Source organism: Polypterus senegalus, chromosome 17 (assembly GCF_016835505.1).
Source record: "Polypterus senegalus isolate Bchr_013 chromosome 17, ASM1683550v1, whole genome shotgun sequence".
In the NCBI taxonomy this organism is placed as follows: Eukaryota; Metazoa; Chordata; class Cladistia; order Polypteriformes; family Polypteridae; genus Polypterus; species Polypterus senegalus.
In genome coordinates, this window is record NC_053170.1 from 5,326,528 (window position 1) to 5,341,692 (window position 15,165).

The 15,165-nt window shown below is 43.7% G+C and overlaps 1 protein-coding gene across 2 annotated transcripts in view; it reads left to right on the plus strand.

The window, feature by feature from the left end:
• The first annotated feature begins 1,245 nt into the window (after nucleotides 1-1,245).
• Nucleotides 1,246-15,165, plus strand: part of fam171a2a (family with sequence similarity 171 member A2a) — a 115,576-nt gene continuing 101,656 nt past the window's right edge. The window contains exon 1 of one of the 2 annotated variants that reach the window (XM_039739171.1): nucleotides 1,246-1,485. In XM_039739171.1, coding sequence (XP_039595105.1) covers nucleotides 1,383-1,485 — 103 coding nt within the window. In that variant the 5' untranslated portion in view covers nucleotides 1,246-1,382. The remainder of the gene's footprint in view (nucleotides 1,486-15,165) is intronic. The other variant, XM_039739172.1, reaches the window with a different exon arrangement.

Consider the following 15,165-nt stretch of genomic DNA (forward strand, 5'->3'; position numbering starts at 1 on the left):
ACGTTGCGCCACGGCATGTAGTTTGTTCATTTGACAGCATGTAGATTGGGGTAATTACATTCATAGCATTCGTAATCTGAATCACAATCTGATTGTATAGGTGGTTACCTACCAGGTATGTATAAATACATGTATATACATACATATATATATATATATATATATATATATATATATATATATATATATATATATATATATATATATATGGTATATATAGTTTTTTGGGGAGCTGGAGCACCCCCTGGTGGACACAATACATACATACATACAGACATACACACACACACACACACATATATAATATATTAAATATAAACACATACTTCCTATCTACTGCAGAGGTTATTGTTGCATGCCAAGCAAATTGGTTTATGGAAGGGAAGAATCAGTTGGGAATATTATATAACATGGCTTATGAGAAACATTTGGTGCTTGTATTCAGTATTATAAAAGATTTGATTTAGTGAAATGACTGGCTGATTGGAAATGAAGAAGCAGCATAACTCTCATGTCCTATCTGAGACTTGTCTGCTTGATAAACCCTTGAATCCCTGGAGATGAACAAGAGCAAACCAAACAGCCTTCATTTTGTAGAGCGCCTTTCTAAACTGAACACTGTTCCAAGGCACTATATAGTTACAGCGATGCAGTTCAATTCGTATACACACATAAATTGTCCGGCTCAGGTTTACAGGGTAACTCACAGCTGGGGACTGAAGTGGCTCCTTTAGGGCTGTCACATCCTGGTCCTTAAGCTACTAAACGACAGTAGAAAGCAGATGTCAGACATTTCAGTCTGTTCATTGCCGGGCTGCAAATAACTGACGATATGTGCATATTTAAATCAGAGAAAACTGCATGAACTTGCTTAACAAGGTGTGATCACACTGCTTACGCTGAGTGCCATGAAAAAAAAAATGGTGCTAACGTTTATTGGCGTGAAAGGCGCTATATAAAAAGCTCGGCGTGTATGGAAAAGGCGTGGAAAGGAGTCGATAGTCCTGTCCAATGAACTATTTGGACACAGACGAATCCCAACCTGGGCAGTTTCGTGCCGGCGCCCCTAACTTCAGATGCAGTTCCCCACTTTCACCAGAGAAGGGTGCTAGCAGATCCATCTTCTGCGCCATTTATCCCCCAATATACAACACCCTCTCCTCCCCCCTTTCCTCCTCTCTCGCCAACCCATCTGCCCACCCCGCTGTAAGACAATGGAGCCGTAGAGCGATCGGGGAGAGAGAGAGAGAGAGAGAGAGAGAGAGAGAGAGAGGGACGGCGCTGGTAACAGAGACGGCGCGAGCGCGAGGCACTCACTCGTAGCCCAAAACCCAACATGGACGGGTGGCTACCTGGCAGGGACTTGTGACGCTGCTTTAAGAATGCCACCTCTGAGCCACAGTCGTGTTCTGCTTCTGCTGCTGCTTTTCTCGAGCAGCGCCGGCACATCTTTCGCTAAATCCTTGTCGCAGGAGGGCACGCTGGGTGAGTTTTGTTTGTTTATTTCTTTCTTTCTACCTCCATTCGTTTTGCCTCCACTCATTGTTATTTTGTTGATGCGCATGGGCATCACGTAAGCGGTTCTCCGCGTTCTTCTAGCTCGGGCTAAATCGACGTTTTGTCGTGGCGATGCAGTCTTGAGGTGGGCGAGCGGTTGTATCCAAACAAAGGGGCCGCGATGAAGCGACTGGCTCGGAATGAAGTGATAACGGATCTTCTTCTTCATTTTTTTTTTTTTTAGTAAGAGGGGTGTGGGTGAGCCCTGGGCAGGGGGTCATCGCGCCGGTGAGCCCCGGTCGCTGGTGCGAGGTGAGTGCGGGGCGTGTCGGGACGCCCTGCCATCGCTGCTTGATATATATACATCATGGATGTTGCCAGAATGGGGGGTGTAGTTTACACTGGAGCTCAGGCTGAGGCGTCCGCCGCTGGCATTTTAATTCGACTCCATGTGCGTGTGTTTGGACCCCATCAGGCACACACACACACACGCGCGCGCACCCGGGTAAGGAGCAATCAACGACCACCTCTGATAAAGCGCGCACCACGCGGCCATACCGACACACCGCACAAACCACATGATGATCCCAATTACCGGCGGTGGTGACACGTTGTGGGGAAATGCCGAGCTGGGGCTGGGCGTTTGTGGGCTTCGCTCGCTCCCACCCTTTGCCTGACCTGTGGCGCGCGCGCGGCAAACTGGGGGCACGCGGCCGCTCAGCTGGGGTTTGTCGCCCCGCCCCCTCCCCGTCTTTACCCTCGGCGTTGGCGCCCACACGTTCAAGGCGAACGGCGGGGACGGATGCTCGGGGAGGACGCCGCTGGCGCGTGTGTTTTGAGAGTCATTGTCACTTGAGGTTAGTCTGCCGTCACGTCGCCTTGGGGCTTTTGTTTGCTTTCATTGCGCTTGTATCGTGCACTTTGGGCTTCTCATTTTCTCGGCCGGTCGTTTTCCGTTTTTACTTTGCACGTTCTCCCCGTGCGAGAGCGGGTTTAACTCTTGGTGGGCCTGTGTCTTCTCACAAACCTCAAAAGACGCGCGGGCTTGGTTTGTTGACTCCGAATTGGGGTCTTGTGGGGGCAGCCACCTCCACAAGTGCCAATCCGGGCACCAAAAACAGAAAACTAAAGTTAAACTCACCTCAGGTGGTGTTCTTCCAACTTCACTTTCAAAGTGGATTTTGTTCTTCAAGAACCACTTGTTAGAGCAGAGAAGCTGCCAAATTAGTCGCTAATTCGGTGGGACACTAGACATGATTTGTATTGCAAAAATATTTACTTCTCTATCTGCATGACATGACCAGTTGCTTGCAGAAGTGTTTGAAGAGGGCGGCGGCAACTAGGAAGGCACCGAATTTCCAACCACCAAATGAAAAAAATTGGACGTGAGCGTCAGTAGGCTTTGCACCCCGGGAACCAAGTTACCCGAAGTCTTCTCTTAAAAAATCAGTAATTATTGACCGCTCTGATGCTAAAGTTTCTGATCATAAAATCGGTCATTGCTTTAGCAATCGATGAGAAGAATTCCTAATGAATTGCGGTATTTGAGGGGTCCTCTACAGCGCCTCTTTCTCTTGCACGATTTGCCTCAAAAAATGTAATCAGCACATCATCATCATCTCATTAAGTTTCGGGTTTGATGTTTTTCCATCCAGCCGTTTTAGCTCTGGACCGTCTTCAAGAAACTCACACACACGCCCATCACTGAGATATCGATATTTTCAGTATCAGGGAAGATCTGTCGAAAACCGGAGATCAAATTTTTTTGACGCACCTAAAGCTTTCACTCCTCCACCATAGGTAATAGGTTATGGTGATGGTGGGGGGCTTGGTTGCAAAACACAAATGGGCCTGGAATGGTCCATCCAGTATGCTCTGAAAGAATGCTGGTCCTTTATTTTTTTTTTCTCCAGCTTTTGGAGTTTTTTTTTTGTTTGTTTTTTCTGTCCACCCTGGCCATCGGACCTTACTTATTCTATGTTAATTAATGCTGACTTATGTTTATTTTTTATTGTGTCTTCTATTTTTCTATTCATTTTGTAAAGCACTTTGAGCTACATTTTTTGTATGAAAATGTGCTATATAAATAAATGTTGATTGATTGATTGAACGCCACTTTGTGGCTCTTTACTATGTGGCGTGGTTCCTTGTAAAACTCCCATTGCTTTACAAAGCGCCGTTTCATTCTGCGATGGGATCTTGGCATATGAAGTTGGTCCTTTGTATTTTGCAAAATCTTTATAGTATGGTGGGCTGCAGGACACTAAGAGAGAGAGACGTTAGGAGTACACGCTGATACAGCTCATTGCCACACTCACCACATGACAAACCACCTCAGGATCCCAAATTAGGACCCGCACGGGTGACACCTCAGCACCACACTAGTTCGGATGGAATGGAGCAGGGTGAGGTTTTTTATGGTGGCCAGAGTGCCAGTTCTGCCACCAACTCCCAGGTTTCAGGGCTGGATTCAGATTAACATCATACCCAGGACGGAGTCTCGCTCAAGGGCCCAATGGAGTAGAGTCACTTCTGGCATTTACGGGGGTCGAACCGACAACCTTCCAATTGCCAGTGCAGACCCCTAAACCTCAGAGCCACCACTCAGCAGGACACAAACAGATTAAGAAAACCCATGGTTTCTGGAACGCAAGCAGCAAGAATCCTCCTAAAACCAGGAGCCATTTTGGGTTTTTAGTTAGCCAATAAAAGGTGTTTTTTGCTTGGCTTCTTATTGCATCCATAATGGCTAACGCCATACAACACTCTACTACTTCTACTGGTTTCCATAATGTTATTTACTGCATGGCGCCTGTTCTGGCTCTAAATTAATAAATGCAGGGTCTTTCTGGAACCTTCACGTGATGGGTCTTTTGCGAATCAAAAATGGCTCCCCTATGGCATCGCTCTAAAGGACCACTCTGGCACCTTCCTTTTGAAGAGTGAACTTCATGTAATTTTCGCTTCAGTGATACCACAGGAATCCCTCAACAGAAGATTTTACGATACGATGCAATCAAATGTAAGGGGCAATAATTTGGTACACTTTGTGAAGCAAATTTTAAGGGTAAGGGCTTTGTATTGTTTAGAATTAACTTTGTTCTGCACACAAATAAATGCAGAGAAAAAATGAGCAGAAACTTGAATCCAGTCAACAACTTAAATAATTTTTTAATTTGAAACTAAATACATTGGGTCGAATGAAATAAACAACCTGCAGATTGGTCCAGGGGTGGCTTAATTCCACCGTCCACGTCAACCTTTACATTTCTAGGCGTGTGTAAGGCCATCTTAACGCATGGGCATACTGGGCAGTTGCACCAGGGGGGTCCCATGAGCATAGGAACCCCATACTAATCAATGTATGTTGTGACTTGCTGCCAATAAATACAGTGGTGTGAAAAACTATTTGCCCCCTTCCTGATTTCTTATTCTTTTGCATGTTTGTCACACAAAATGTTTCTGATCATCAAACACATTTAACCATTAGTCAAATATAACACAAGTAAACACAAAATGCAGTTTTTAAATGATGGTTTTTATTATTTAGGGAGAAAAAAAAATCCAAACCTACATGGCCCTGTGTGAAAAAGTAATTGCCCCCTGAACCTAATAACATCACCCATCACCCTTAGCAGCAATAACTGCAATCAAGCGTTTGCGATAACTTGCAATGAGTCTTTTACAGCGCTGGAGGAATTTTGGCCCACTCATCTTTGCAGAATTGTTGTAATTCAGCTTTATTTGAGGGTTTTCTAGCATGAACCGCCTTTTTAAGGTCATGCCATAGCATCTCAATTGGATTCAGGTCAGGACTTTGACTAGGCCACTCCAAAGTCTTCATTTTGTTTTTCTTCAGCCATTCAGAGGTGGATTTGCTGGTGTGTTTTGGGTCATTGTCCTGTTGCAGTACCCAAGATCGCTTCAGCTTGAGTTGACGAACAGATGGCCGGACATTCTCCTTCAGGATTTTTTGGTAGACAGTAGAATTCATGGTTCCATCTATCACAGCAAGCCTTCCAGGTCCTGAAGCAGCAAAACAACCCCAGACCATCACACTACCACCACCATATTTTACTGTTGGTATGATGTTCTTTTCTGAAATGCTGTGTTCCTTTTACGCCAGATGTAACGGGACATTTGCCTTCCAAAAGTTCAACTTTTGTCTCATCAGTCCACAAGGTATTTTCCCAAAAGTCTTGGCAATCATTGAGATGTTTCTTAGCAAAATTGAGACGAGCCCTAATGTTCTTTTGCTTAACAGTGGTTTGCGCCTTGGAAATCTGCCATGCAGGCCGCTTTTGCCCAGTCTCTTTCTTATGGTGGAGTCGTGAACACTGACCTTAATTGAGGCAAGTGAGGCCTGCAGTTCTTTAGACGTTGTCCTGGGGTCTTTTGTGACCTCTCGGATGAGTCGTCTCTGCACTCTTGGGGTAATTTTGGTCGGCCGGCCACTCCTGGGAAGGTTCACCACTGTTCCATGTTTTTGCCATTTGTGGATAATGGCTCTCACTGTGGTTCGCTGGAGTCCCAAAGCTTTAGAAATGGCTTTATAACCTTTACCAGACTGATAGATCTCAATGACTTCTGTTCTCATTTGTTCCTGAATTTCTTTGGATCTTGGCATGATGTCTAGCTTTTGAGGTGCTTTTGGTCTACTTCTCTGTGTCAGGCAGCTCCTATTGAAATGATTTCTTGATTGAAACAGGTGTGGCAGTAATCAGGCCTGGGGTGGCTACGGAAATTGAACTCAGGTGTGATACACCACAGTTAGGTGATTTTTTAACAAGGGGGTAATTACTTTTTCACACAGGGCCATGTAGGTTTGGATTTTTTCTCCCTAAATAATAAAAACCATCATTTAAAAACTGCATTTTGTGTTTACTTGTGTTATACTTGACTAATGGTTAAATGTGTTTGATGATCAGAAACATTTTGTGTGACAAACATGCAAAAGAATAAGAAATCAGGAAGGGGGCAAATAGTTTTTCACACCACTATAAATACTCTACTATACTAAAGTATAAATATTTGTTATTGTGTTACAAGTGGACATTGGTATTCGCCTCTGATTTAGTATCACGGTCACCTCTGTCACCTCACGTGCCTGTATGTGTACGGATCGCACGCACTACGTAACGTAAAAGCATAGATGTTAACGTCACTTCAGCTCAATTCTCTGCAAAGAAATTTTGCAAATGTTTGCATTGAACACTTGATTAATGATAAATAATTAAAGTCATTTCATACTGTGCCATCTCTGTCGGTTTGAGGAATGATTGAGATCATTGATATTAAGCAGAATGCCCAGTATGGGCTGGGTGGTCTCGTGGCCTCAGAACCCCTGCAGATTTTGTTTTTTTTTTTTTCTCCAGCCCTCTGGAGTTCTTTTTTTTTGTTTTGTTTTTTTTCTGTCCTCCTTGGCCATCGGACATAACTTTATTCTTTGTTAAATAGTATTGCCTCATTTTTTATAATTGTTTTTCTTTCTTTTTCTTGTAAGACATTTTGCATGAAAACGGGCTCTAGAAATAAATGTATGCTTTACCAATTGAGTATCATTTATATGTTGAAATTTTGTTTTATTGTTCAGACGTTGAGAGGCACGGTGCCGCAGTGGGTAGCGCTGCTGCCTCCCTGTGTGGAGTTTGCATGTTCTCGTTGTGTCTGCATGGGTTTCCTTCCACAGTCCAAAGACATGCAGGTTAGGTGCTTTGGCGATCCTGAATTGTCCCTGGTATGTGCTTGGTGTGGGTGTGTGTGTGCCCTGTGGTGGGCTGGCACCCTGCCCAGGGTTTGTTTCCTGCCTTGCGCCCTGTGTTGGCTGGGATTGGCTCCAGCAGGCCCCCATGACCCTGTAGTTAGGATATAGCGGGTTGGGTAATGGATGGATGAATGTTCAGACGTTTGTGTCGATTAATCTTTGCTGCACAGCGTGTTCTTTTAACGCGATAATAGATTTATGATCCCATCACCAAGCCTCCGTTTACGTGCAAGTAAAATATCAAAAAAATTAGTCTATCTGTCAAATGATTATTTTTTTAAAAACTAGGGGGCCCGCCCCCTGCTCGCTTCGCTCGACGGCTCCCGGGTTTGGTTTAGCGGATATACAATTTAAAGAGAGATTATTTTCACGGGAATTGTTACATACATTTGCATTATTTTCACTTTTACTTTAAAACAATACTTGTCCTTTATTTCTGGCCCTGGGTGTCGTTAAATTTCTTTCTCGCAGGACGTATAACGCTGCTCGCGTTGTGCGTGTTTGCGGCTGAACGCACACTAAGGAGATGCCATCGGGTCTTCTTATGTCTTATTGCTGCTGGCTCGCTGCGTTGTTTGCTTGTCGTGCTGTGCGTCGATCATTTAAAAGCCTGCACAGCAGCTGTCCTTTTGCCACCTTGTGTCTCTACCGCTCGTGTCGTTAATGCGGATTGGCTGAACGCACACTAAGGAGAAGCGGTCGGATCATCAGCTGGCTTCCTGCTGCTGGCATATTCTGCTTGTCGCTTGCAGTTGTTTTAAGTGCTGGGAGCACATGATGTCTGCCTGCCAAAAGCATTCCAACAACTGCTAGCTTAGATGTCTGTGAACTTGTTTTAAATGTCTTACTGCCTTGTCTCGCGTGACGTTAAAGTGGCTCTTGCGGGACTTGAAATTGCAATCTCTTGGTACCAAGTCTCATGTTTAAGGTCCCCGCAAGACGCTACGTGACCAATCTCTTTCATGTCGCGGGTCTTTTAAGTGTTTTCCGAGAAGATCACGTATCGTCTCCCTGGTCTCCCTTCCACCAAGATTTTTTTTTTTGAATAGAGAGATTTATTTCATAATTTCATTTCAAAAAATAATATTGTGTACAAGTAAGCAAAATTTTGTTTTTACATATAACATGTAAACCTAACAAAGCAAAAACTCAGGCTTGGAATTCAGTTGCTTCCGTCTGGCGGGTTGCTCTTGTCATTAAGTGACGCCTCTTTCAGTAAGTGACTCTTCCTTCCGGGACACCCAGGGTTTTAAGGTGGACGGACTTGGGGGTTTGGGGGTCAAATGCCTTCCCGGTGCTGGTGGGCAAGGAGTAGACAAAGTTAGTCTTTGGTGGGTGTAGTCATCCAAGAGCGTGACACAATACAGAAAAACGCACAATTTGCTGGTTTACCAATTGAGTAGCATTTGTATGTTCAAATGTTTGTGTTGATTAATCGTTGCTGCACAGCATATTCTTTTAATGTTTAAACACTGATTTTGTTGGAAGTACCAATACAATAAATACTGTATATTCTCGCTTATAAGTTGGGACTTGAAACCCGAAAAATCGATCATAAAATCAGACCCCGACTTGTACGCCTGTTCAAAAATACAACGCTTCCATTCTTGAATCTTCTTGCTTCCTCTGATCTCGCAACAGTTTCTCATTTTTATTGTAGCAGCGCAGTTTCCAATTTGTTTCACCACTTCATTCAGTTTTCTTCTGATCGTAGATAAGGGATGCTCTTACGATAAAGGTGTATGAGGGTGTGAGACACAAAAAACACAAAACAGTGCAAACGTCTCTTCGGAATAGTTCGGGTATTACCCTGTGGCCACGCAGGCACAATACATTGAAAGAAAAGGCTGTGTGCTTTGTGGTTACTCTCTCAGGTGGACATTAGCATATCATAATCTCTTGGACCAATAGCGGGAGTTTTCCGCATTTGACTATATATTATAAATTACCAGAAATTATACGGTGTGGAAAGCAGCCCGGACACAGACAGGCGGACACCGATGGTTCACCCAACACACGTTTATTATACATTATTTACACAAGTGAAACACACAACCCCAAAACTCCCCCAAAGTCCAGGCCAACTACACAACGATGCCTCTCTTCAGGCCGCCTCCTTTCCTCTCCTCCCGAGCTGCGTCCTTCTCCGCTCCTGACTCAAGCCACTGAACGGAGGGAGGTGGCCCCCTTTATAATCACCCGGACGAGCTCCAGGTGCTTCCCGATAATCTTCCACTGGCACTCCCCAGTACCAGCTCTGCACCCTGAAGCACTCCAGATCTCCCTGGTCGTCTTCCCCGCAGCACTTCCGGGTGTGGAGGAAGTTCTGAGAACCAGGGCTCTCCTGGCGGTGACCACGGGCCACTAAAGGGTTGAGCTTCTAAGATCAGTTTCCGTGGTCCCCAAAGCCACCAGGGTGGTCGCCCCCTCGTGGTCTGGAGGAGGTGTAAGCCCTCCTCCGGTCCTCCTGGGCGTCCCGGCCAGGTGCCACCGCCAGGCACTTGCCACAATGGTAAAATCAAGCCCCGACTCATAACGGGAGAACTTAGATAGATAGATACTGTAGATAGATACTTTATTAAATTCACAATTCTTAAACGCCAGTATATACGTTATATGTTCCATTGTATCGACCATTTAAATTTTTATTCCTGTGAGTGGTTGTGTAGTTAGGGGCCTCAGTGCACTGCTTTGCCCGGGGGCCTATAATGCTGTTAAGTGTGTGTTGTGCCCAGGTGTGGGAATGACAGGTTCTCCAGACAGCATGAGAAAGTTCGGAGTGGTCAGTTGGGTCTGTGGTTCCCGCAGACAATGAAATGTAAAAATGAAAAGAGATCACGCTCTGTGGTGTGCATCCCGTAGGCAAGAATTCGGTAATTATAGGCTTGGAATTCAGTTACGTCCGTCTGGTGGGCTGCTCTTGTCAGTAAGTGACGCCTCCGTTTGGGAGACCCGGGGTTATAGGGCGGATATACTGGAAGGGGTGGGGGTCAAATGCCTTCTTGGTGCTGTGGGGCAAGGAGAAGACAAAGTTAGTCTTTGGTGGGTGTAGTCATCCAAGAGTGAGACACAACACAAAACAAATACACAATTTGTCAACAAAAATTGAAATGTTAAGACGTGAAAATCACGATTGCATACAGAGGGCATGCTAAACTTTTCTCAACATTTTGGACATCCTAGAATCTGAATCCGAATCTAACGCGATAGTAGATTTGTGACCCCATCACCAAGCTTCCATTTACGTGCAAGTAAAATATGACAACATTACTCTAATCTGTATGGAGTCAAATGATTAATTTAAAAAAAAATGATGTAGTAATTTCATTTCAAAATAGTAACATTTTATGCAAGCAAGCAACAATTTTTTTTTGTATATAGCATGTAAACCTAAAAAAGTAAAAATTTCAGGCTTGGAATTCAGTCGCGTCCGTCTGTAGAATCTGTGCAATGAAAAAATTACTCTTTATTTCTGTATCGAGTCAAATGACTATTTAAAAAAAATGTATTTAATAATTTCTTTTCAGAAACATTGTATATAAGCAAGCAAAATTGTTTTTTTGTTTCTATAACATGTAACTTCAAAACCTTACAGAGCAAAAATTCAACCCCCACCTAAGAGAAACAGAGGAAGGCCAAGAGCATAAGAAAAAAAACAATAAGTAAATAAAAACACAAAAAGGGAAAATCCTTTTACCCCTAAAGTTTTGCCATTTTAAAAAAGAAGGGTTTGGACAGATCCTCCAAGCAAGAATTATATATTTTTTTTTCCACTGTCAAAGAGTATCAGGAGTGATTTGTGTATCATCAAGAGTGACAGGGAAGGTCTACAGGACGGTAGTGAGACCAGCTCTGTTATATGGGCTGGTGACGGTGGCACTGGAGACAGAGCTGGAGGTGGCAGAGTTAAAGATGCTAAGATTTGCATTGGGGGTGACGAGGATGGATAGGATTAGAAATGAGGACATTAGAGGGTCAACTCAGGTGGGGCAGTTGGGAGACAAAGTCAGAGAGGCGAGATCATGTTGGTTTGGGCAGAGGAGAGATGCTGGGTATACTGAGAGAAGGCTGCTAAGGATAGAGCTGCCAGGCAAGAGGAGAAGATAAGGTTTATGGATGTGCTGGGAGAGGACATGGAGGTGATGGGGGTAACAGAACAAGATGACGAGGACAGAAATATATGGAAAAAGATGATCCGCAGTAGCGACCCCCTAATGGGAGCAGCCTAAAGAAGAACAAATAATATAAAATGTAAGATTTTTTTTTTTGGTCCGAATATTATTTCTTTTGATCTTCTGTCCTGCTTTATGGGTGATGATTTCAAACTGGCAATGATACGCCTCTCAGCATTGCATTGTGGGGTTGCACTGACAACAACATCTGTGTTTATTCATACAGCACGTTACCATACAGTATATGAAGGGAGCTCAATGAGCCTGATAATAACAGCAGCTAAACAGAGTTACAAAAGAAAGTAAAAACTAGAGAACAAATATTTATAACAGTAGAGAATCATCATGTCCAGCATAATTGCCAACTCCGGTCAGATAAGCGTGTCACAAGCTCTAGCACTTACTAGGGACTTAGCCCTTCCATTTGGTAATGTTGCTATTCTTACAAGTATGTTTGAAAGAAAAAAATGGATGAGTCCCCTGTGGAGCTTTTGTGTGGTTGAGTAATTGGAGTGGGATCCTCCAATTCCCCATGGAGTTTCGCGCCAGTTGTCCATGCGTGTCAGAATGCAGAACAGGAGGAAGGGGAATCTGGGCTTTCAAAGATCAGAGGCAGGGCGCCTGAGATCACTGATTGATTCTTGAAGATCTGGGGATGAATGCCTGAGGTCATTGATTGGTTCTTGAAGATCAGAGGCTGGGCATCTGAGATCAATGATTGGTTCTTGAAAATCTGGGGCTGAACGCCTGAGGTCATTGATTGGTTCTTGAAGATCAGAGGCTGGGCATCTGAGATCATTGATTGGTTCTTGAAGATCAGGGACTGGACGTCTGAGATCATTGATTGGTTCTTGAAGCTCAGAGGCTGGATGCTTGAGATCATTGATTGGTTCTTCACGATCAGGGGCTGGACGTCTGAGATCATTAATTGGTTCTTGAAGACCGGGGGCTGGACACTTGAGATTATTAGATGTTTCTTGAAGATCAGTTGCTGGAGGCCTAACATCATTAGATGTTTCTTGAAGATCTGGAGACCTGAGATCATTGGACATTTCTTGGAGACCAGGGTCTGGAAGCCTGTGCCACCCCCAAAATGATGGAACTGGGGTCAGGTGGACAGGAAGGACAATTAGAATAAAATTGATACCCTCTAAAACACACGTAGCTCTGATCTCTCTCTCAAAAACGTCAAACATTACTCTTTAACAATCTTGATGATAATGATAATGTCTGCTGATGATAATGGTGCGCTCCAAGACGTGGCGAGGGGCAGAGCGACTTGAACAGAGGCTGGCACGTAAGTGAAGAGGGCCCCGCCCAGCTCCCTACTCCCGAGGTCCCGCCCCTCGGCCCGCAGCCTCTATCTCAGATTAGTGTGAGTATAATGCTCCTGCAAGCCAACTCTAATACTTAGTGTGATGAGAGAAGTCGCAAAATCGACCAGAATGTTCAAGCAAATTATAGAAAAAAACTTGATCTAAACTTCGTTAAGTAGAACTCATGTGAAAAGCAGACAGATAGATGTTGAATTTTATATATAGATATACATATATTGTCATAAGAATCAACCAGAGACATCAGAAAGATTTGGGGCAGCCACCCATATATTATGCCCTGGCTGCAAATGGGTACTATGTTGTGAGTTGTTCACAAGTCAGAGTCCATAACAAAACTGATTTAAGGCTGTAAAGATGGCAGCTTTAAAGGCAGAGTCGGGAAGTGAAGTCATTGGGACCGGAAGTGATGGCATCATGTGCACTGGGGCCGGACGTGACATCGTCATATGCGCCAGAACCAGAAGTGCCGTCATCATTGGTGCGAGCGACAGAATTGATGTAATCACTGGCGCCAGAACCATGTGGGATTTCCCATGGGTGGTCTGCAGAGGACTGAGAGAGAAAGTTAGTGCACCTCGCCACCCCTTGGTCTGGCATGGAACTACCATTATTCAGGCCCTTTAGCTGCCTCCCAGTCACACGTGTGTGACAATATGAATGAGAGAACTTCATGTGCTCCAATTTGGCTTTTTGCAGAAGCTCAATAAATCAATATTGTAAGCTGTATATCTCATATATATTATCATCAGTCATCCACCCATTTTTTGAGCCCACTTATCCTGGCACATTTACTTATTTGGCCGATGCCTTTATGCAAGGTGACTTACAACATTTATGATACAACTGGTTCCATTTGTTAGTTTTCCAAGTGGAGCACCGGCAGGTCATATGACTTGCTCAGAGTCACACAGTGGTGTCAGTAGTGGGATTTGAACACACAACCTTAGGGTTTGAAATCCAAAGTCTTAACTACTGCACCACACTGCCTTACCCAGGGTGGGCTTGCGAGTCAGCTAGAGCCTATCCCTGCAATCATTGGATGCAAGGCGGAACCAACACCTGGACAGGGTGCCAGTCCATTGCAGGGTGAACACACATATCAGGGGCCAGTTTAGCAGGGGCAGACCTAACCTACATGTCTTTGGATTGTGGGAGTAAACTGAACGCAGGTAACACCCGGGACTTGAAACCCGGTCCTCTTGTTGTGCCGCTGTGCCGCCCTATTGGTGTTGTAACAAGACATAGACTGTATCTCAAGTTCGCTGTCAGTTCTTAACGTTTTCTGTACAACATAATAGTGTGATAATGTATGAGAAAAGACAAATCAGTTCCAAGCCGAGATACTTTAATGAGGGTCTAATTTGTATTGATCAGGACGGAGACGTGCGTAATTCCACTGATTTGTCTCTTATGTTGGCCACTCATACTTGCTGATCCCATACAAGTTCTGTTTGCCGGTGCTGAGGATTCTGCAGTATAAATGTTCATTTTGTCGAGTGTGCTATGAGTTTGTTTTTTGGGGCCTGGTTAGCCCTTGTAAAAGCACTTTGTTTGATGGGCTTATAGGCTATGAGTAGTCATGTATATTCACTAAACTGTAACTTGATATTGTTTTTATCTATCTATCTATCTATCTATCTATCTATCTATCTATCTATCTATCTATCTATCTATCTATCTATCTATCTATCTATCTATCTATCTATCTATCTATCTATGTATCTATCTATCTATCTATCTATCTATCTATCTATGTATTATATAGTGCCTTTCTATCTATCTATTTATCTATCTATGTATTATATAGTATCTATCTATCTATCTATCTATCTATCTATCTATCTATCTATCTATCTATCTATCTATCTATCTATCTATCTATCTATGTATTATATAGTATCTATCTATCTATCTATCTATCTATCTATCTATTATATAGTGCCTATCTATCTATCTATCTATCTATCTATCTATCTATCTATCTTATTGTCATTATGTTTCGAGTTCCGGTGCATGGCCTGTTGAAATTCCCTTACAGAAGAGTGACAATGGCAACAGCCAACAATGAATAAAAGACAAAGGCAGTTAACACAGCAACGAACATTGAGCACAACATCCGATGTAATGCAGCGGGGCACTCGTGCAGTTGTGAGTGAGAGGGGCTGCCGAGCAGCTTTTATTAGCAGTAGTCATGTTTATAATCTTAAGGGGGCTGGAGAACGTCATGAAACGTATTAGTATTATCTGTGATGCGCCATCTGTTCGAATGACAAATGCAATGCATTTTATTACATACCAGTGAACGGTGTGCTGCAAATGTTAACGCTGTGGTCTGCATTGATTATTTACATTTTTTTTTATTATTTTATTATTACGTTTTTGTTTTTTATTCACC